General features: G+C 35.9%; 1 protein-coding gene across 1 annotated transcript; it reads right to left on the bottom strand.

The window, feature by feature from the left end:
* Window positions 1-14085: 14085 nt before the first annotated feature.
* LOC100616845 (TP53-regulated inhibitor of apoptosis 1-like) lies at window positions 14086-16182 on the bottom strand. Its single transcript, XM_056814746.1, has 2 exons — window positions 16032-16182; window positions 14086-15053 (listed from the first exon to the last, which is right to left on the bottom strand). Exons 1-2 carry the CDS (start codon window positions 16180-16182, stop codon window positions 14812-14814), a joined length of 393 nt encoding a protein of 130 aa, XP_056670724.1. The 3' UTR covers window positions 14086-14811.
* Between the last annotated feature and the right edge of the window lie 6369 nt (window positions 16183-22551).

Raw genomic sequence — 22551 nt, forward strand, 5'->3', positions numbered from 1 at the left:
GAATGAGATGACTGAATAGGATAGAATTAAGTGTGTAATTCTCAAAGTAAAGCACTCAGCTTACACTTGTACCCCTCCCCCACCAGAAATAAAATGTATAAAGAAATCTTTCAGCTTCAAGAAATTCTAGTTAGTTTAGGACGAGTTTTTCTATCTCACTTCAAGGGCATCATCAAGCCCCAAGAAACAATCAGACAGCCCAGCTGCAACTGCACCTTATTTCCTCTTGCTCTTGAAAATTTAGGATGATAATCTTACCCCCTCCTATATGATGAGCTCATGTATCTTGCTATTTTGGTGGCTAGACTTATTGCCTAGATTGTAAGTTCTGGCCTGTGGAAAGGAAACAAGAGTGATAGTTGGAGGGGGAAGGAGCAACTGGGAGTGGCGGTTGGGTCTTGTGACTAGCACTTCTTGGTGTTGATGGTGGGAGGAGTATTGGCTCCCCAGTCTGGATTAGGAGTGCCTCTACTTGCTTCAGCCTGAAGACACAGACCCAACCAGCTCTCTGAAGGTTAGAACTGTTCTTGTTGCTTTCTGTCTACTGCTAAGATTCTGAAATTGACAAAACTAGCACAGATATAGCATAGACGGGAATAAGAGAAACCCTCTACCAGCCTGTGAGGCCGGGCCACAGCTCCAAAGCTGAAGAAACCACTCCTTCTGAAGGGAGGAGACGACTCTTAAAAGGCCAGACTTAAAAAAAAAATTTTTTTTTTCTGTTTCCAAAGGCTTTTCAAGATACAAGAAGGCAAGGAAACTATTACTTCCCATGGGTTATCTTGCCTGGATTGGACATTTCTTTTATATGTTTTACAACTTATTTTTTGTCAAGATTTTGAATTATATTTATTTTCTGCTTAAGATCTATGAAAGTTTGCAATGGCTGAATATAAGTATATATCACTTGATTTCATCCATTCCCACATATGTTTGAGCATTATTCTTCTTAATCCAATTATACTATGCCCTAAAAAAAAGGTGTGCATCTAATTTATGGGAAAAGAGTGAAAGACAATGAAATGGCTATGATGATTTTAGCCATGAGGAAGGAGATGATATAACTAAAGCAAATGATTAAGCAACTGACTGAGAAGAAACAATGTGGCAAGTATATTAAAACACAACATGACATACCTAAAAATAACAAGGTAGTTAAACAAGAAAATACAGATGGGGCTGAAGGTGGAATACCAATATTGCCACTAAGAGATCAAACAAACCTACAACCAGATAGTGGCATAATTCATATTAAAACACATAAACCATTTGCAACAGCTGACCTTGAAAGTCTGAAAAAATGCATGCCTTTCTGTTTTTCAGAACTGATGAAAGGTTTGAATGAATTTAAAGAGCAATTAGATTTTATGATCCAGATTTCCAGGACACTGAAATTCTTCTCTCAGAATTATTTTCTAAAAGGGAAAACAATTCATTGATGAAACTAGAAACAATCCAAATTTAGCATCATGGCCGGAGGAAGGAACAGATTTAGAGTTATCTAATAATGAAAAATCTACATTATCTAAGAAAGGCCAGAGAAGATCTTTTAGAGGCAATGAAAATTTTTTCAAAAAGATGAGATACTTGGGGACAATTTGAGAAATTGAGACAGGAATGTGGGGAACATCCATCAAAGTTCCTCGATAAAGTGATTGAAGTAGCAGAGGATGTCCTTGGATTTGAAAATTTAACTGAATAAAGTCTCCAACACATAAAGAAAAAAATTGTGAAAGGCAGTAAAACACCTTTTAGATCATATTTTAAACTTCAATGCCCAGACTGGGAAACACTAAGTCTGCAAATTTTAAGAAAAACTGCAACTCACATATTTTCAGGTCATAAAGAAATCCTAGAGGAAAAGGATGAATAATAAAAGAGCTTAAAAACAAGCTCAAGGAAGAAAATAGCTTAATTAAACATAAAGAAGAAATCCATCAGTCAACATGAGAAGTGGAAATCTGAAGAAACTTGATAAGTATTAATTCAACACAACACTATTAGACACAAAACACAAAATCATAAACTGACATATTGGGAGACCTTGTTTAAATAAACAAGTGTCTGACATTGTATTTATGCAAATGTAAATATGTATATAGTTAGTTCCATAAGGTCTTAGGCAAATAGAAAGATCAATAGATACTCATATTTTACTGATGTCAGGAGGTGGAAAAGGTATATTATTGTATTATATGTAAATAATCTCTATAAATAATGTATATTCTATAATTAGGTCAGTAACAGTGGTAGAGTCTGTAAATATTTAGCATAGCATGTATATATGTTGTATTTTATAGTTATAATGAGTAAGGAATAGATTAGGAGTAAGTTAAGTTATACATAGCATAGACAATTAGTTATACAGAGGAATAGACTTAAACTGCATTTGCAGATAGTAAACTTTTAACTGTTTATTGTAAAGCTAATGCTGAAATTGTGTTTAATGGAAATATATATAGATAAATAGATAGATAAGATAGTCTGCAATTAATATATGTATATAAAATAGGAAAACTACAGGTGTTGGTAGAGTGATGGATAGGCCACAGCTTTCTATTTAACCCACAACACAGGTTTCACAGGATAAACTGCTCCCCTTTTGGCTGAAGCTTGGCTTTATTTTATACACTCATGATCACGCATCTACTTGGCAAACAATTCATTCTCAACATGCATGTTTCCATAGAACCTAACAATATATAGAAACCCTAGGGAGATAGTCAATGAAACATTGTAGCTAATTGCAGGGTCAGAGGGTAGAATCAACATGACCCAGATATAGGTTGCAGAATTCAGAGCACAGATTTGCCAGAAGTTTTTATGCTTAGAAAAGAGGGACCTATCTAAGTGAGTATATAAGAATCCTTAGGTTTAATTTTGTAAGTGGGATCTCCTGGTAATATTCTGGGGGGACAGAGTGGGACATCTGTATTAACCCTGCAAGCATGTTGCTCTCATCTATTTTTCCTGGGGCTAAGTAAGAATAATAATCATACCAATTCCAAAAATAAGAGAATGTTAATAAGGAAAGTCACTTAGGGGGGTTTAATTGGGTGTTTTCATCCTTGGGAGCTGTTTTGCAATCCCTGGTTTCCACATGTGACCATGTCTAACAGTGTGTTCTTTGATGACTCCTGGCCCTTGCTGTATTTTTTCTCCCACTTTCTGATTTCTTTCTATGTTTGTTTGCCTTGGTTTTATTGTGCAAAACTTTTTCTTTTATTATAATCAAAATTATCAATTTTATCCTATAATGTTCTATTTCACTGTTTGTTCTTAAATTATTTTCTTATCCAGAGATCTATTAGGCACATTATTCCAAGTTCTTCTAATTTGCTTATTATATCACCTTTTATGTCTAAATCGTGTACCCATATTGAATTGATCTTGGTATATGGTAGAAAAATTGTTACACTAATGCACTGTTAGTGGAATTGTGATCTTATCCAAACATTCTAGGAAGCAATTTGGAACTATGGCCTAAAGGTTGTAAAACTATTTGATCCAACAATACCACTACTAGGTCTATATCCTAAAGAGATTTGTTTTTAAGGTCATGTTTTATATTTGCATTAATATATTTATAGCAGATTTTTTGTGGTAGCAAAAAAATTGGAAATTCAGGGGACCTTCTATCTTAGAATCAATACTCTATTTTATTTGTTCTTTCATACAACCAACTCCTACTCTTGTTTATTGCTTTTCTGTCTTTAAATTTTATTAATTTCTCTTTGATTTTTTCCAATTTACTCTTTAATAGAGGGTTTTTAATTGTTTTCTTTTTAGTTGCATGCCTAATTCATTGATCTGCATTTTCTCTTTCATCTTGAAGTAAGCATTTATACATTTTTCCAAAAACACTTCTTTGGCTATGTCCCATGAATTGCAAAATGTCACCTCCAAATTGTAATTTCCCTTGATGAAATTAGTGACTGTTTTTATAAGTTATTTTTTGATCCACTCTATTTTGAGAATTAGACTATTTAGATTCCAATTAGTTTTTTGTCTTTCCAGGACCCTTACTGATTATAACTTGTATTGTGATCTGAAAAAGTTACATTCATTATTTCTGAATTTTTGTATTTAGTTGTGAAGTTTTTATGTCCTAATACATGGTCAGTTTTTAATAGGTGCCATGTATTGCTGAAAGGAAGGTATATTCCTTTGTATTTTCATTCAATTTTATCTATAGAGTTCTTAGTTTTCTAAAATTTCATTCACATTTTTTTACTTCTTTCTTGTTGAAATTTTGGTTTGATTCATCAAGATCTGAGAGGGGATGTTGAAATATTCTACTAGTATATTTTCACTGTTTATTTCCTCCTGAAGCTCATTTATTTTCTCCTTCAAAAATCTGGAAGCTGAATGCACCTGAATAGCTCAGTTGATTGAGAGCCAGGCCTACAGATGGGAGGTCCTAGGTTCAAATCTTGCCTCAGACACTTTCCAGCTGTGTGAGCCTGGGCAAGTCACATAACCTCCTTGCCTAGCCCTTATCACTCTTTCTGCCTTGGAACTGGATACTTTACACAATGACTTGTAATTGACTTTATGTTTCAATTCACTTCCAAATACATGATTAGCATAGAAATAATTAGAAATCAAGGAAGAGTTTAGTCATTAATTCCCCTAGGAAGCTTAATATAAAGTTTTAGGGAAATGGAACTGAGCCTGTGATCTTAATATTTCTGTGTAGGAGAGTCAATTTAAAAAGGTAATAAAAGAAACACATACTTGCCATTCTGACACCATAATTTTATGCAGAATGTCTTGGAGAGAATTTTTGGGACCATAAATTTTAAATGTTCCACCTGTTATACATACTAATATTTCAACCCAAATTAATTTCCACTCATGGCTTTCTCCAAAAACCATGATCTATAATCCAAAAATTCTCATTTTGCCATTTAAAACACAATATCTGATAATCATCCATCCAGAATGAATCACTCAGAGTCAAATTGCCTCTAAAAAGACTTATGAGCTATTACAATCATTTGAATAAAAATGCAGACTGCCATTACAAGCTGTAAATCATCCAGCTTAAATGCTTTCTGGGCAGATCATAATATACTATGCTATACTCAAATTTCTTAGTCAGAAACTGATTTCATTGATGGTAAACCTATACCTAGAACTATTCTCTTATAACTAGAGAAAACATAGGCATTGTATAGACTTTTGTAGTATTATTCAAATTCGATTATTAGAGAAAATTTATGACTTTTAAAAACTATTTTCTGTTATATCTTGGGGTTGAGGGATATATAAGTCATACAGTGGATAGAGCACTGGGCTTAGAATCAGGAAGATATCTTCATGAGTTCAAATCTGCTCTCAGAAATTAGCTATATGACCATATGACTCTATCACCCTGTGTGAGTAACTTAACTCAGTTTGCCTCAGTGCCTCGGGCAAGGTCCAGTCTCACTCGTGACTCCAGGGATTTCCAACAGGTGGTGAATGATAAGTCAAGAAAATAACAGACGGAAGACAGCTGTATATATTTATGACCATGGGCATGCTTTGTGTCTGATAGCTGCTCTGCCATCCCCAGTCTTGATGTTTATTTTCATGCCCATTTTCATGGTACACAGATACATTAACTAACACACATGTCTAAATGGAGATAATTGTAAAAATGATACATTAACTGTTTTTTTTATTTATTTTTTTATTAGAGCATTTCCAAATATTATTCACTGGAGACAAAGATCATTTTCTTTTCCTCCCCCCCTCCCACCTCTCCCATAGCTGACACACTATTCCACTGGGTATCACATGTGTCCTTGATTCGAACCAATTTCCATGTTGTTGGTATTTGCATTAGAGTATTCATTAAGAGTCTCTCCTCAGACATGTCCCCTCAACCCCTGTAGTCAAGCAGTTACTTTTCCTTGGTGTTTTTACTCTCACAGATTTTCCTCTACTTGTGGATAGTGTTTTTTCTCCTAGATCCCTGCAGATTGTTCAGGGACATTGCATTGTCCCTAATGGAGAAGTCCATTATGTAAGATTGTACCACAGTGTATCAGTCTCTGTGTACAATGTTTTCCTGGTTCTGCTCCTATCGCTCTGCATCACTTCCTGGAGGTTATTCCAGTCTCCATGGAATTCCTCCACTTTATTATTCCTTTTAGCACAATAGTATTCCATCACCAATATATACAACAATTTGTTCAGCCATTCCCCAATTGGTGGGCATCCCCTGATTTTCCAATTTTTGGCCACCACAAAGAGGGCAGCTATGATTGTTCTTGTACAAGCCTTTTTCCTTATTATCTCTTTGGGGTACAAACCCAGCAGTGCTATGGCTGAGACAAAGGGCAGACAGGCTTTTATCTCCATTTGGGCATAGTTCCAAATTGCCCTCCAGAATGGTTGGATCAATTCACAACTCCACCAACAATGAATTAATGTCCCTACTTTGAACATCCCCTCCAGCATTCACTATTTTCCTCTGCTGTCATGTTAGCCAATCTGCTAAATGTGAGGTGATACCTCAGAGTTGTTTTGATTTGCATCTCTCTGATTATAAGATATTTAGAACACTTTTTCATGTGCTTATTAATAGTTTTGATTTCTTTATCTGAGAACTGCCTATTCATGTCCCTTGCCCATTTATCAATTGGAGAATGGCTTGGTTTTTTGTACAATTGATTCAGCTCTTTGTAACTTTCAGTAATTAAACCTTTGTCAGAGGTTTTTATGAAGATTGTTTCCCAATTTGTTGCTACCCTTCTGATTTTAGTTACATTGATTTTGTTTGTACAAAAACTTTTTAATTTGATGTAGTCAAAATTATTTATTTTACATTTTGTGACTATTTCTATGTTTTGCTTGGTTTTAAAGTCTTTCCCTTACCAAAGATCTGACATGTATACTATTCTGTGTTTGCCTAATTTACTTATAGTTTCCTTCTTTATGTTCAAGTCATTCACCCATTTTGAATTTATCTTGGTATAGGGTGTGAGGTGTTGATCCAAACCTAATCTCTCCCACACTGTCTTCCAGTTTTCCCAGCAGTTTTTATCAAATACTGGATTTTTGTTCCAAAAGCTGGGATCTTTGGGTTTATCATATACTGTCTTGGTGAGGTCACTTGCTCCAAGTCTATTCCACTGATCTTCCTTTCTGTCTCTTAGCCAGTACCAAATTGTTTTGATGACTGCTACTTTGTAATATAGTTTGAGATCTGGGACTACAAGGCCCCCTTCCTTTGTATTTTTTTTTTCATTATTTCCCTGGATATCCTTGATCCTTTGTTCTTCCAAATAAACTTTGTTATATTTTTTTCTAAATCAGTAAAGATTTTTTTTAAGTTCAATGTGTATGGCACTAAATAGATGAATAAGTTTGGGTAGGATGTTCATTTTTATTATATTGGCTCGTCCTACCCATGAGCAGTTAATGTTTTTCCAACTGCTCAAGTCTAGTTTTAGTTGTGTGGAGAGTGCTTTTTAGTTGTGTTCATATAGTTCCTGGGTTTGTCTCGGAGATAGATTCCCAGATATTTTATTTTGTATAGGGTGATTTTGAATGGTATTTCTCTTTCAAGTTTTTCCTGCTGAGCTGTGTTGGAAATAAATAGAAATGCTGATGACTTATGCAGGTTTATTTTGTATCCTGCAACTTTGCTAAAGTTGTTTATTATATCAACTAGCTTTTTGGTTGATTCTCTATGATTCCTTTGGTAGACCATCATATCATTCACAAAGAGTGATCACTTGGTCTCCTCCTTGCCCATTTTGATGCCTTCAATTTCTTTTTCTTCTCAAATTGCTACTGCAAGTGTTTCTAGTACAATGTTAAATAATAAAGGTGATAATGGGCATCCTTGTTTCACTCCAGATCTTATTGGGAATGCATCTAGTTTATCCCCATTGCAAATGATGTTAGTTGATGGTTTTAGATATATACTGTTCATTATTTTTAGGAATGATCCTTCTATTCCTATGCTTTCTAGTGTTTTTAGTAGGAATGGGTGTTGTATTTTATCAAAGACTTTTTCTGCATTTATTGAGATAATCATGTGATTTTTGTTGGTTTGCTTGTTGATATAGTCATTTATGTGAATGGTTTTCCTAATATTGAACCAGCCCTGCATTCCTGGTATAAATTCTACTTGATCGTAGTGAATGACCCTCCTGATCACTTGCTGGAGCCTTTTTGCTAATATCCTATTGAAGATTTTTGCATCTATATTCATTAGAGATATTGGTCTATAGTTTTCTTTCTCTGTTTTTGATCTACCTGGCTTTGGAATCAGTACCATGTTTGTGTCATCAAAAGAATTTGGTAGAATTACCTCTTTACTTATTATGTCAAATAGTTTGTATAGTATTGGCATTAGTTGTTTTTTGAATGTTTGATAGAATTCACTTATGAATCCATCAATCCCTGGGGATTTTTTCTTAGGGAGTTCATTGATGGCCTGTTGGATTTCTTTTTCTGATATGGGATTATTTAAGAATTCTATTTCTTCTTCTGTTAGTCTAGACACTTTATATTTTTGTAAATATTCATCCATATCACATAGATTTATACATTTATTGCCATAAAATTGAGCAAAGTAGTTTTTAATTATTGCCTTAATTTCCTCTTCATTGGAGGTATGTCCCCCTTTTCATCATTGATGCTATTAATTTGCCTTTCATCTTTTCTTTTTTAAATTAGATTGACCAATACTTTGTCTATTTTGTTTGTTTTCTCAAATTACCAGCTTCTAGTCTTATTTATTAGGTCAATAGTTCTATCACTTTCAATTTTATTAATTTCTTTCTAAATTTTTAGGATCTCTTGTTTGGTTTTCTTCTGGAGGTTTTTAATTTGTTCACTTTCAAGTTTTTATATTAGCATTTCCAATTCATTGCTCTCTACCCTCCCTAATTTGTTAATATATGCACTCAGCGATATGAATTTACCTCTGATTACTGCTTTTGCTGCATCCCATAAGGTTTGAAAGGATGTCTCACCATTGTCATTTTTCTCAGTGAAATTATTGTTTCTATGATTTCTTCTCTAACTAACCAATTTTGGCGTATCATATTATTTAATATCCAATTAATTTTTAATTTGGCTCTCCATGTACCCTTACTGATCATTATGTTTATTGCCTTATGATCTGAAAAGGTTGCATTTATTATTTATGCTTTTCTGCATTTGTATGCCATATTTCTGTGACCTAGTGTATGGTCAATCTTTGTGAAAGTGCCATATTGTGCTGAGTAGAAGGATGTGTTCCTTTTTGTCCCTATTTATTTTTCTCCATTTGTCTATTAATTCTAATTTTTCTAAGATTTCATTCACCTCTTTTGCCTCTTTCTTATTTATTTATTTATTTGATTTATCTAAATTTGATAGTGGTTAGTTCAGTTCTCCCACTAATATGGTTTTACTGTCTATTTCCTCCTTTAATTCTCCTACTTTCTCCATTAGAAATGTGTGTGCTATACCATTTGGTGCATACATGTTGTTTAGTGATATTTCCTCATTGTCTATAGTTCCTTTTAACAACATATATTTACCTTCCCTATCTCTTTTAATCAGGTATCTTTGTGCTTTGGCTTTGTCAGATATCATGATTGCAACTCCTGCCTCCTTTCTACCAGATGAGGCCCAAATCAATTTACTCTATCCTTTAATTCTGACCTTGTGAGTGTTTCTTGAAACACTCATGTGTGTTTCTTGAAAAGAATATATGGTAGCATTTTGGATTCTAATCCTTCCTACTATTCATCTATGTTTTATGGGTGTGTTCATCCCATTCACATTCAAAGTTATGATTGCCACTTGTCAATTCCCTGGCATTTTGATATCCTCCCCTAATTCTCACCTTTCTTCTTTAGCTATAACCTTTTAAACCAGTGATTTACTTTAAATCTGTCCCCCTAATCCCCTCCCTTAATATGCTTCCTTTTCTAGCCCCTCCCTTTCTGTTCCCTTACCCTCCCTCCTCTCCTTCCCTCCCTTTTTGTCTTCCCTCCTTCCCTTCCCCACCCCTTGGTTTTTCCTTCTCCCTTACCCTGTTGGATAAGATAGAATTCAAGATCCCAATGGATCTAGATGTTGTTCCCTGTCAGAGTTGATTTCACTGAGAGTAAGGTTTAAGTAAAAACTCTATTCCTCTCCTTCTTATAGGTGAATTCTTCCCCTCCCCTTCCCATGTGTATCTCTGTGTGAGAAAGATTATTCTATTTAGTTTTTTTTTTCTATTTTTTGGAGTATATCTTAGTACCATTGATGATTACACCCCTCGCTATTTCTTTCTTCCCCTCCCCTTTCTCCATATCATCTTGATGCCCCAGAATTTCTTTATTCGTGATTCTTCTTACTACTCTAATGATGCATACAATTTTTGAGAGTTACCCATTACATTTTCCCCTCATATTAATATATATAATTTGATATAAATTTGGTCCTTATAAAAAAGAGTTTGAATAAAAGATAACATTTTTCTCTTTTTCTCTTTCCTTCATATTTACCTTTTTATGTTTCTCTTTCTCTTTGTGTTTGGATGTCAAACTTTCCACAGATCTCTGGCCTTTTCTTTATGAATACTTGGAAATCTTGTATTTTGTTGAATGCCCATTCGTTCCCCTGGAAGTATATAATCAGTTTTGATAGATAGCTGATTCTTGGTTGAAGACCCAGCTCTCTTGCCTTTCTGAATATCATGTTCCAGGCCTTTCAGTCATTCAGAGTGGAAATTGCTATGTCCTGTGTGACCTGATTGTTATTCCTTTATAACTAAATTGTCTTGTTCTAGCTTCTTGTAAGATTTTTTCTTTTGCTTGGAAGCTTTGTAATTTGGCAATTACATTCCTTTGAGTTGTCTTTTGGGCATTTCATGTAGAGCTAGTTCTGTGTACTTTTTCAATGCTCATTTTGTCCCCTTGTTCTAGAATCTTTGGGCAGTTTTCTTTGATGATATCTTGTATTATAATGTCAAGATTACTCTTTATTTCTGGATCTTCTGGTAGGCCAATGATTCTCAGATTGTCTCTCCTTCCTCTGTTTTCCAGGTCTGTCACCTCATCAGTGAGATAGTTTATGTTATCTTCTAATTCCTTAATCTTTTGTCTTTGCTTCATTTATTTTTGCTCTTTTGCAAGATCGTTGTCTTCCAGTTGCCTGATTCTTACCTTTAAAGACTGGTTTTCCTTTACAGTTTGTTCTGACCTGTTTTTTGAGGCCTTGAGCTCTTTCTGCATTTGCATATTTTGGTCCCTCAGATTGCTAAGTGGCTTTTGCATTATTTCCCATTTTTCCTGCCAGAAAGCTTCCATCTTTTTGATAATTTCCAATTTAAACTCTTCAAGAGCTTGTGGAGAATTTCCATTTCTTTTGGAAGGTTTTGGAGGATTTGTTCATGTTTCCTCTTCTATTTCCTCTGTATTTTGTATTTTTGCTCCATTAAATGTGTCCAAGGATACCCTCTTCTTCTTGCTTTTCTTGGTGTTTGGAGGCTGTTGCTCCTGTGCAGTATTTGCCATCTCAATGTTTTTTTTTCTTCCCTGCCCAGTCAGAAATATGAGTGAGGAGGGCTGGCTCTCAGTTTATGGGTTTAATGATCAAGGCCTTAGCCCCAGGCAAATTCTCTGTTATCTGCAGCTGCGCTGTCTTCCTGGGGAAGCCCAGGGTCTGTCCTCCCCTGCCTGACAGCGTTTTGGGTGTTACTGCTCTCAGGTGTGGGTCTTTTGGTGTTTTTAGTTAACTCCCAAGACCTGTGGGTGCCCCTTGCTCACTTAAGGGGATCCCTTCACACACTCCTTGATTATAGCACATTAGTTCTGGCCACCTAGCCCTCCTGTTGGTCTTTTGGGTTTTACTACTCACAAGAGGGGGTTCTTGGTGGTCTTACTCGGGTCATGAGCTCCCCATTGTTCAGTCCTGGGGTGCCCCTCCCTCACTTGTTGATTCTGGCCAGTGCTGAGTTAAACTCTGGCTCTGTTGGTGTGGTGGTTGGGGGAGGGTGGGTAAGCTTTTTGTTAACTTTTATTGTCAAAATTCTGAAGACCCACCTACCTTCAGTACTGCACCTTAGTGTGGAGTCTCTCCATTCTCATGAGGATGGTTGTTTTTGTTTCTAAGGGGGTCTTTTGAGGTCGTCTGTGTCATTGGGTCTGAGGAGAGGAAGCCAGCCATTTCTACTGTGCAGCCATGTTTACCTAGAAGTATTTGGTCTTTTCTTTACAAATACTTGGAAATCTTCTGTTTTGTTGAAAGCCCATACTTTCCCCTGGAAGTATATACTCAGTTTTGATAAATAGGTGATTCATGGTTGAAGACCCAGTTCTCTTGCCTTTCTGAATATCATGTTCCAGGCCTTGAGGTCCTTTAATGTGGAAGCTTCCAGGTCTTGTGTGATCCTGATTGGTTCTCCTTGGTATCTAAATTGTCTCTTTTTGGCTTCTTGTAGAATTTTATCCTTAGCTTGAAAGCACTGGAATTTGGCAATTATATTCCTGGGAGTGGTCTTTTGGGGATTTAGTATAGAGGGTGTTCTATGAACTCTTTCAATGTCTATTTTGCACTCTTGTTCAAGAACATCAGGGCAGTTTTATTTGATGATTTTTTGTAGTATGATGTCAAGATTTCTATTTATTTCTGTTTTTTCAGGTAGACCAATGATTCTCAAATCGTTATCCTTCCTCTGTTTGCATGATCTGTCACCTTGTCAGTGAGATATTTTACTTTTTCTTCTATTTTGTCAGTCTTTTGACTTTGCTTTATTAATTCTTGCTGTTTTGCAAGATCATTGGTTTCCAGTTGCTCAATTCTGGTCCTTAAGGCCTGATTTTCTGCTTTAACTTTTTGAATTTTAGCTATAATTTTTTGGTTTTGTGCTATAATTTTTTTTGAACCATTTCCCACTTATCTTGCTAGAAGACTTCCATCTTTTGGATAAGTTCCAATTTAAATTATTCCAGAGCTTGTGGAAAATTTCAGTTTCTTTTGGAAGCTTTTGGAAAATTTATTTGGATTTCCCCTTCTGCTATTTCCTCTGTAGTCTATATTTTTCTTCCATAAAAATTATCCAAGATCAACCCTTTCTTCTTGTTTTTCTTGGTGTTAGGAAGTTGTTCCTATGCACTATTTGCCATCACTATGGGTTTTTTTCTTTCCTTTTCTAGTCAGAAATCTTTGTGAGGATGGCAGGTTCTCTGTGTATGGAGCTAAGGAGAAAGGCTCCTCCTGCTTGAGGCAAGTTCTCGAATCTCCGCGGCTGTGCTACCTTCCTGGGGGTGCCCAAGGTTTGTGCTCCCCTGCCCGCCAAGGTTTTAGATGTAACTGCTATCAGGGTTAGGTCCTTGATGGTCTTAGTAAGCTCCAAAGACCTAGAGGTGCCCCTTGCTTTCTCCAGAGGTGCTCTTCGCTCACTTGCTGATTCTGGTGCATGCTGGCCCTGAGCGCCCAAGGTCTGCATTCCCCCGCCGGCCCTGCCAGGGTTTCTAATGTAACTGCTCTCAGGGGTAGGTCCTGGGTGGTCTTAGTCAGCTCCCAAGACCTAGAGCTGCCCCTTGCTCATTCCAGAGGTGCCCCTAGCTCACTTGTTGATTCTGGCAAGCACTGGCTCTAACTCTTGTTCTGTAGATGGGATGGGGGAGGGTAGATCATCTCAAGTTTGGGTGGGAGCTTTTTCACTCCCTTATAGTGTGGAAATGCCGAAATCCCACGTACTTTCAACGCTGCACCCTACTGTAGAATCCATTTGTTCTAATGAGAATGTTTTTTGGGGGTCTTTTTAGGTCATCTATATTGTTGGGTCTAAGGAGGAGAAGCTTCCCGCATCTAGACTGCCACCATGCTTACCTGGAAATCCAATCAGAAATTCTTTTTTTTTTAAACCAAAAAGCAGTTATTTATTCCATCTGTGATTTCAGATGTTATAGAACATGATGGACAAATAAGGCAAATAAAGCAAACCAACCTCCTTATCCCAATTAACAACGTGCAAGTGTTACTGCAATCAAGAGGCCAGTAAACAGCCCTCTTTCCCCCAACACACTCAGGCTGGTCTACAGCTCAACCTGTGAGAGTTGCCTTTACCATCAGGGCAATCTGTTTTTCATAGTCACAATTACCATTCAAAAAGCAGCCTGACAATCAAGAAAATCAGATTTTTGCTTATTTTAGTACCTTCGTAGCTTAATTGACAAAGGAATTAGAGAAAACTAGAAGTCACCTTAATTTGTGCACTTAGTAACAAACTCTGGGAGCTCCAAAAGGCTTCTTAGAAGCCTTTAAGAACTTCATGTTCCTTATTCAATCTTAATCCTCTTCGTAAAAACAGAGTTTAAAGGTGAATTCCTTTTTGGGCTAGCCCCATACCGTTAACCATTATTCAGTCTTTATCCAAACAAAATGGTTGCCATTTAAATACTGGTGTTGCTCCCAGGGCATTGAAGGTGTGCTTCCAGGAAAAGAAGATAAAAAACTTTATCTAATATTTAGCAGCATGGATTCAGCATTCAGGACAGCCTAGTTATCCTGACTCCTGTATTGGTATTTATATGCAAACCGCTTTATAAGTTGATCACAGTAGACCAAGTAAGTAACATTCTGGTCATCTGAAAAAATGTTCTTTTATGCCATATTTGATAATGTAAGATGCCACACCAGCTAGATATTATCCAACCCCTGAAATCAAATAATGGTCTCCACGACCCTTCTGCAAATAAAGAAACTTATGGGAACCTTCCTCTAAAAAGCATATAAAATCAATGGTCATCTTCAGATGCAACAGTCTTTCAGATGTCTTGATTTCGGTAGTTGAAAAGGTCATACTGAAGGCTGGTGTCAATGTCAAGAAGAACTTTCAGATTTTTCTTTGCTATGGCCCATGAACTCCAGTCCTTCTATAGGAATCTCCTTCTCCTTTATCACTTTCTGCATGCACTGCTGATCACGCTTGAAGAGGTCAGTACAGGGGTCTATGGAACCTTCACCCTTGAGGAACTTCTCAGCGAACCAGCGGTTGAAACACTGGTCATACTTGCGCTTCATGTATGTGCAGGCCTCTCCCACGCTGTTCCCAATCAGAAATTCTTAAAGACAATTTGACAATCATATCATTGAGTTTGAGGGGTACAGGAAATACAATTCAGATTTAATATTAGACTGATAATTTCTCAGGGCTTACAGGGGAGTTTCTTAAGAGGAAGAATCAAGTCACTGAGGCATGATGAAGCTTGGTGTACCTGTAGTATACCTGTACATCTTGAATGGGCCTTTATGATTAATTTATATGCTGGCTTTATGAGAATAAGTTTTTGTGAGTGGGGAAGTTCTGGGCTTGGCCTGTAGCTGTGGTTTTACTAGGAATTATGTACCTAAATAGAAGTTAACTCAAGGTAGTCTTTTGGGATTGGGTTTGAGGATCTGATCTTTTGGTGATGTTTTGGGGAATTAGGGTACAGGTATTTTGCTCTTGCATTATTCTTTCTGAGAATAAGGGGAATAGTAATTGAATCAATTCCATAGATAAGGGATATTGTTGAAAGAGGTTATGCAAAGGGGATAGAGTGGGCAGTCACATCTTGCCAAGGACCACTCTATGGCCGCCTTAGCTATCACGTGTGACTTTGTCAAGGTGTCATAGCCTGATGGCTCCCAGCACCTCAGTTCTTTTTTTTAAATGTGCTGGAGAAGGAAATAGCAAGCATTCTCATATCTCTGCCAAAAAAACTCTAAATAGGGTCATGAGAATTTAGACATAACTGAACAAGTATCTCATTTATTTTTACCACTCTTGGGGGATAACTTGACTATTATTGCCAACATTAACTATTCTATTTGTGCCATTGATTTCTTTCCTTTCCTTATAGTCTTGGAGCTAGCTTTCAATCATTACTATTTCCCCTAATTTACAACCTTTCCCTAGCCATTGATTATTTTCCTCCTACCTAAAAAAATATGCACTTACTCCCCCATTCTTAAAAGACCCTCCAACTCTATCATTCATTATGTTTTCTCCCTTTAAAGGCAAACTCATAAAAAAAGCTGTGCAAACATTTTGCTTTTACTTTTTTGATCTTTCCTTAATTTCTCAGTCTCTTCAAATATAGGTTCCATCATCAACATTTGACTAAAACTGTCCTTTCCAAGGTTCTGTATGACCTCTAAATTAGTCATTGTAATGGTCTTTTCTGATTCTTTGTCAAAGAAACAATTCATGCTGTTCAGCATCCCTTACTGAGTAGTCTCTTCCATTTTCGCTTTAGTTATATTTTTCTTTGGTTTCTATTCACCTCACTTGAGTAAGACCCAGAATTCTGTTCTGGTCACTCTCCTTTCTTTAAAATGCTGTTTTTGTATCTGATCAGCTCCCATGTGTTCAACTATAATGTCTCTACACTGAGTTTCATTTCTGGATCTCCAAATACTTAAGCAATTTCACCTGAATGCTCCATAGATATTTCTAATTTATCATTTTATTTTCTTAAACCCTTTCCTTCTGTCTTAGAATCAAAACTGAATTTTGGTTATAAGACGGAAGAGTGGTAAGGGTTAAACAATGGGGGTTAAGTGACTTTCCCAGGGTCACACATCTATGAAGCATCTGAGGCCAGATTTGAACCCTGGACCTCCTGTCTCTGGGCCTGACTCTCAATCCACTGAGCCACCCAGACGCACCCTCTAATTTATCTTGTTAAAATAAAAACTCATTACCTTTTCTTTTTAGTTTTTTTTCAATTATCATACAAAACACAAAACCATATTGTCATTGTTGTAAGAGTGTAAGAGGGAAAGGTGTTAATTATATAAATAGTTGGAACAGGTTATTCCTAAAATAGGATCACTGGGAATTTAAATTAATTACACAAAGATTTATTTACAATTTATTTACAAGATATAGAAAGAGTGAAGTAATAAAATCAAAGAGTGGTTGGGGTAAGATATCTAGCTTAAGCACTGAGTAACTTACTCCTGGCCCCTGGCTCAACCCAGGCAGGGAGAGTTAGTCTTTAGGCCTCAGCAAAGCTGAGGACCTGGGGAAGTCTCTCTCAAGAGGTAAGTTTTTCCTGAGACTAGTTTTTTTTTTTTTTTCAGAAAATACAGCAGTTAAGAGTCAGCTTTTCATTCACCATGTGTCAATAGAAGGGAAGACATTTTAGAACAGCCTCACCAGGAACAGGGTCTTGGGTCCAGTCAGCAGATTCTCCACCAGCTTCCACTCCAAAGAATGAAGAACTTTCAGTAGAACTCCATTCAGGAAATTGTCACTCCCTTTTAAAGACACTTTCTCTTGTGTCACTTCCTGTGCTTTCCCCAAATTCTATGTCTACAATCACAGGTGAAGTCCTGCTTTAGGGCTATCCAAGAGGCAATGAGTCAATTCTGAATCATCACCCACTATCACACATGTGGGTCACAGACTTTCCCCACTCAAGTGTGAATGGAGTATTTACACTTTTGGTGATTAAATCTAAAAATAGGCAGGGGTTACCTTTTAATCTTCACAATTAGGGGAGAGTTAATTATTTTCATTTTCACAATCAGGGGAGAGTTAAATTTAATCTTCACAAAAAGCAAATATGTACATAACCAAACACCCAAAGTATAAGCAAAATATTTGCAAAATTATTTCTAAGATCTAGCTTACAGCATGGTCTTTTGAAAGAACAAAGATAGGGTGACATACAATAGCACTTACATTGTTCCACTATGAAAAGACCCTATCTGACTCTCTCATAAGCTGGCCTTAAAAGATAAATAACCAAAATATTTTGGGCTAGCTATAACAATCCCTACCTGAGAAAGCTGAACTCATTTATTTTATAGAAAATTAAATGGTTTCCTGATTAGGACTATTGGCAGCACCAGATACCTTCTTGAGTCCACAAATCATTTGCATTCCATTAAATAGTGACAAAAATCTATTTTATAAGCTTATACAGTCTTTATGTGTCATTTACCTATCAATCATCATATATGAGTGCTTGGTTTTATTTTAAAGTTTCTGATTTCATTTTAAAGATCAAAAAGTAATGACTTCTCTCTATATTTAGGGATGGTAGCTTTTGTTTTCCAATTTTGTTAAACTCTGATTAAATGGTCTACTTAGTCTAAGTGAAATACCTCTGACATTGAATAACACTTGCCCTTTTAGTTAAAACAGCCATAAATTATAGAGTTAGTATCTTTTAAATAAAATATTTATAAAAAAAAAGAAAATGGTACCTCCCAAACCTTGCTTTACAAGTCACCCTGTTAGCAGCCTGACTGATTCACTATTAAGTGGGTATATATCTTCAAATAATTAATTTCTCATTGCTTCTCAGCTGCTTTATGAGACCAGTGAGGGTCAGCCTTTTTTCTGAAATAAACAGTCTGAAATAACTTTCTGGTAGAGTTACTAGATGAAAATGAGAGCTTATTTATAAATATAATATGAATTCAAGTGAGCCTTGAGACAGAAGGTCCAGTTTCAGTAGCAACATTTAGGAAGATTTCAAGGGCAACTGACTTACCCTTAAAATCATACTATATGCTTTTATAGAAGCACTGGTATAGCAGTTGTCTAATTAGAATCTAACTTCACATTAGAAATATTGAGGAGAATTAAATTAAGTCAATATTTTCTCTTTTATTTCCTGATCAATTGGTTTTTGCTTTCTATTGCCTAATGGTTGCGGCCTTCTTTTAGAGCTAATAGTTAGTCTGTAAAAGAAAAGATTCAAAGGGTCTTTTTTTTATTCAAAAGGAAATGAAAAGGTAATAAATGTTCTGCTTGGTTTCAGAATACAGAATTAAGAGAAATCGGTAAATAATCTCAATTCCCAAATTTAATACCTTTTCCTCAGTAACTATTCAGTTTGACCTACTACATTTGACACTCTTGTTCTCCCCCTTCTTCAAGGATACTCTCTTCTTCTTGAGGATTTGTGACTCTACTTCTGACACTCCTATGAGTCTGAATATCCATCATTATCCTTCTTGTTTGTTATTCCTATTATCCCTAATAACTGTGAATATTTATCAAGTCTATGTCTTGAGCCTCCTTTCCCATCAATTTCCCTATGGTGATTTTATTATAAGGCATGTGATTCATAGAACAATATATCCAATCACAGTATCTACCCTGAACTTCAGTAAAGCATCACCAATTGGTGATATGGACATGTAAAACTAGATATCTCAAGGACATCTCAAAATCAACACTCTTCAAAAGGAAATAATTATTTTCCCTCCCAATTCCATTCCTCTTCCAAATTCCCCTATATTTGAAGGCAACACTTTTTGTCTAATGTTCTAGGTTCATAACCTTGAAGTTAATCTTTAAGCTTCACTTTCTCTCTTCTAATTCATACAATCAGTTGACAAATCTTTCTGTTTATTACCTACATGTCTCCCTTATCCAATGATTTTTGACTATTGACACAGCTACCAAGGTCATGCCTTCATCACTTCTAATCTAGACAATTGTTGTGGTTTGCTAATTGGTTAACTTGTCTCAATTCTTTTCCAAATCTTGAAAATGAGAAGTCTATGAATTTTATAGAGTAAAGTCATATTCTTATCTGCACTCAAGGAAAATAAGATTGGCAGTTGTGTGAAGGACAGACCAAAGTAGAAAAAGAATTGAAAGCACATGGGTTGATTTTTCAGGGAAGAGACACAATGCTAACCATGGAACAAACCATATATATAGTGGATAAACTGGAGATAGTGTATGAAAGACACTTGCATTTTAAGGGAAATGAAGGTAAAATTTCTTGTAAAAGTTGGTGTTTTTAGGTGGGCCTTGAAGGAATATAGGGAAGTCAGTTGAAAGAGAGGAGAGAGGGAATTCTAAGCTTGAGAGAGAGAGATAATCAGTATTGACAGAGTTGGGAGATGAAGTATCATGTGTGAAATATTCTTAGGATGCCAGTTTTACTAAATTACACAATTCATTGTGAACCTTAAAAATTCCCAGACCCTACTTCATAAGGTTGGGTTAAGACCATTCCCCACTTTAAACAATGAAGTAACTTAGATCAGGAATGTGAAAACTCTACTTCACCATACTTAAGCATGCCTTAGGGGAAGATAAAGTTGTAAACTCTGCTGAACAATGAAAGATACTTAAATCCATACTTATAATAAGGCAAAAAGTTCTTAAGCTGTGCCTATTTTTAGGAATAATACAAAAGGGTGCTAAGTACCTATAAAGGTCAGGCAACTTGTGAACTTACAAGGAGCAAAGAGGTGAGAACTTACTCAGAGATTCTAGTCTACTCAGGTGTGAATTACTCAAAAGATTAGTCTTCTTATGTGTAAACTAAGAATGGTCTGTCCTTTGAAAAACGTCTACTGTGATTGGTAGATGGGAGAAATTAGGGGAGGTGACATAGGAGAAAATTCCCTTTATAAGGAGATGAAAATCTGAGATTAGGAAATAGTCTCTTGAGAGAGGCTCTTGAAGACAGTCTGAGGGAGGCTGACTCTGGCTGGAACTCCCTCTGAGGAGACTCTGTCCCTCTGAATCCTTGCTTGGACAGATCTTGTGGTGAGTGATAAAAGACTGACTGATCCCTCTCTTCCTAGGCTGGCTCATGCCAGCCTAGGCTGGTATAATCCTTTTCTCATTATTTCCTTTTTCTCTCTTTCTCTCCTTTTCTTTAATTCCACATTTGTATTAATTAAAATCTCTATAAAACCCAGCTGACTTGGGTATATTTGAATAATTGGGAATTTTTCCCTGGCGACCACCTTATATTTGATTTAAAACAAGACACTGTCTTGAAAACATTTTCTGCGGTCACAATTTACTCATCCACTATCTTTACTGCAATTTAAGTCTTCCACTATTTTAAATGCCACAGTTTATGACCTCAAACTATTTTAACTCCTACACATAGAAGGAAATGAGACAAGAAAACTTGAAAGATAGAAGGGTCTAGGTCCATTTGATAAAGGCATGGCATGTGTGTGCCAGCATGCCAGAGGAGGGACTGCTCCATTTCCCCTGACCACCACATATGAGGACATTTTTATTCCCCTCCCCTCTGCTCAACAGCCCAATGTGAGCACTTTCTCCATCAGCTATCTGGGGTAATGTGGGGGCCTCACAGGCAGCTTGAAGATGCAGTTTGGGCACATGATCTTTAAAAGGCCCGCCAACACCGGTCCAGATTATGAAGAACTTTTAACCAAACAGAGAACTGTATATTTGAATATGGATATCATAAGGAGCCCTTAACACTTATAGATTATGGAATTACATAGAACATCATTACTGAAAGATCAATTTGAAAAGATGAACTAGAATAAGGAGAGAATAGTCAGAGAATCTAACCAGAAGGCAATTACAAAATACATTTGCAAATATACATTTGAATTCTCATCCTGAAATTAATCAATATATATTTATTAATGAACTGCTGTGTTCTAGGCAATATGTTATGCTGTGGGGATATAGATATAAAACAAGCAAATCGCCTCAATAATACGAATTGACAAAATCTCCCATTTCATGAAGAAGATTGAGATTATCTAATGTGAATTTTGTCAGGTTCCTTTTATTCCTCAAACTCTCATTACCATCTTTTCTCTGTTCTTGTCACAGAACTGATATATCTGCCACTTACTAAGGGTAATCTCTCTACATGAGTAATTTGTAATCAATCCATTTTCCCCACCTACTTTATAGCCTTCTTCCAGCAATAAGCCCAACTCACCTTTCTCTAACACCTTTTGTTTCTCATTACTGACACTTTTATTGTGTTCAAGAATTTCAAAAGAAAATAATAATCTTTTCTTTGACCTTTCCATTGAATCTAGCTGCCAGACCATCTCTTCCCTCCCCTTCCATAAGAAATATCTTCAAAAACTTACTTATAACTGATATCTTCACTTTCTCAATGCTTAGTCTCTCTTCAACCCCTTAGTGGGATTCCATTTTTACTCCTTTAATGAAATTGCTTTCTCTAAGGTAACTAATGATGTAACCACAAAACTTCTATTTTCCTCATTTTCCTTGACCTCCATATAGTTCTTGATTTTTTTTTACTACCCCTTCTCTAATAGGTACTTTTAACTACTTTGTCTTAAGATAAACTACCCTCTCCTGCCTTGTGAATTATTCTTCTGTATTAGATCATTATAAGCTTCTCAATATTGGCCAAGGAGCTACCTTTTCCCCTCTTCTTTCTATTTTTTTACATTTTTTTCCTTTTCTATTTCATTTATTCATATTTTTTAATTGTCACTTTGCCAATAATTTTCATGTGTGCTTTTTTTAATTGACCCCTCTCTTCTAAATTGCCACTCACATTTCCAAATGCTTATAAGATATCTCCAATGATATACTCTCCTCATATCTCAATTGCAATATGTCTAAATTAAATCTTTCTCAAAATTGATTTCCTTTTGACTTAATCATTTCTATATATTTCACTGCCATCTACTCATTTTATGTTAGTAAAATAATCAGACTAATTTTATGCACTTTTTGATTGATCCTATTTATAGTTAATTGATTTTTTCTGTAATTGCATGCCATGATTTTTTGCTTCCTTATTTGAGAAATTTAGATGTCTTATAATGATTTCATTTTAA

This window comes from Monodelphis domestica, chromosome 2 (genome assembly GCF_027887165.1).
Source record: "Monodelphis domestica isolate mMonDom1 chromosome 2, mMonDom1.pri, whole genome shotgun sequence".
Taxonomy (NCBI): Eukaryota; Metazoa; Chordata; class Mammalia; order Didelphimorphia; family Didelphidae; genus Monodelphis; species Monodelphis domestica.

Bases quoted from the DNA above. Each gene is read 5' to 3' on its own strand.
- LOC100616845 (XM_056814746.1), bottom strand. From the start codon at position 16,182: ATGAATTGTTTCTTTGACAAAGAATCAGAAAAGACCATTACAATGACT. The intron at 15,054-16,031 runs GTAAAAGCAAAA...ATTGTCTTTAAG, and splicing joins ATTAAGGAAAGATCAAAAAA to AATTTCTGATTGGGAACAGC.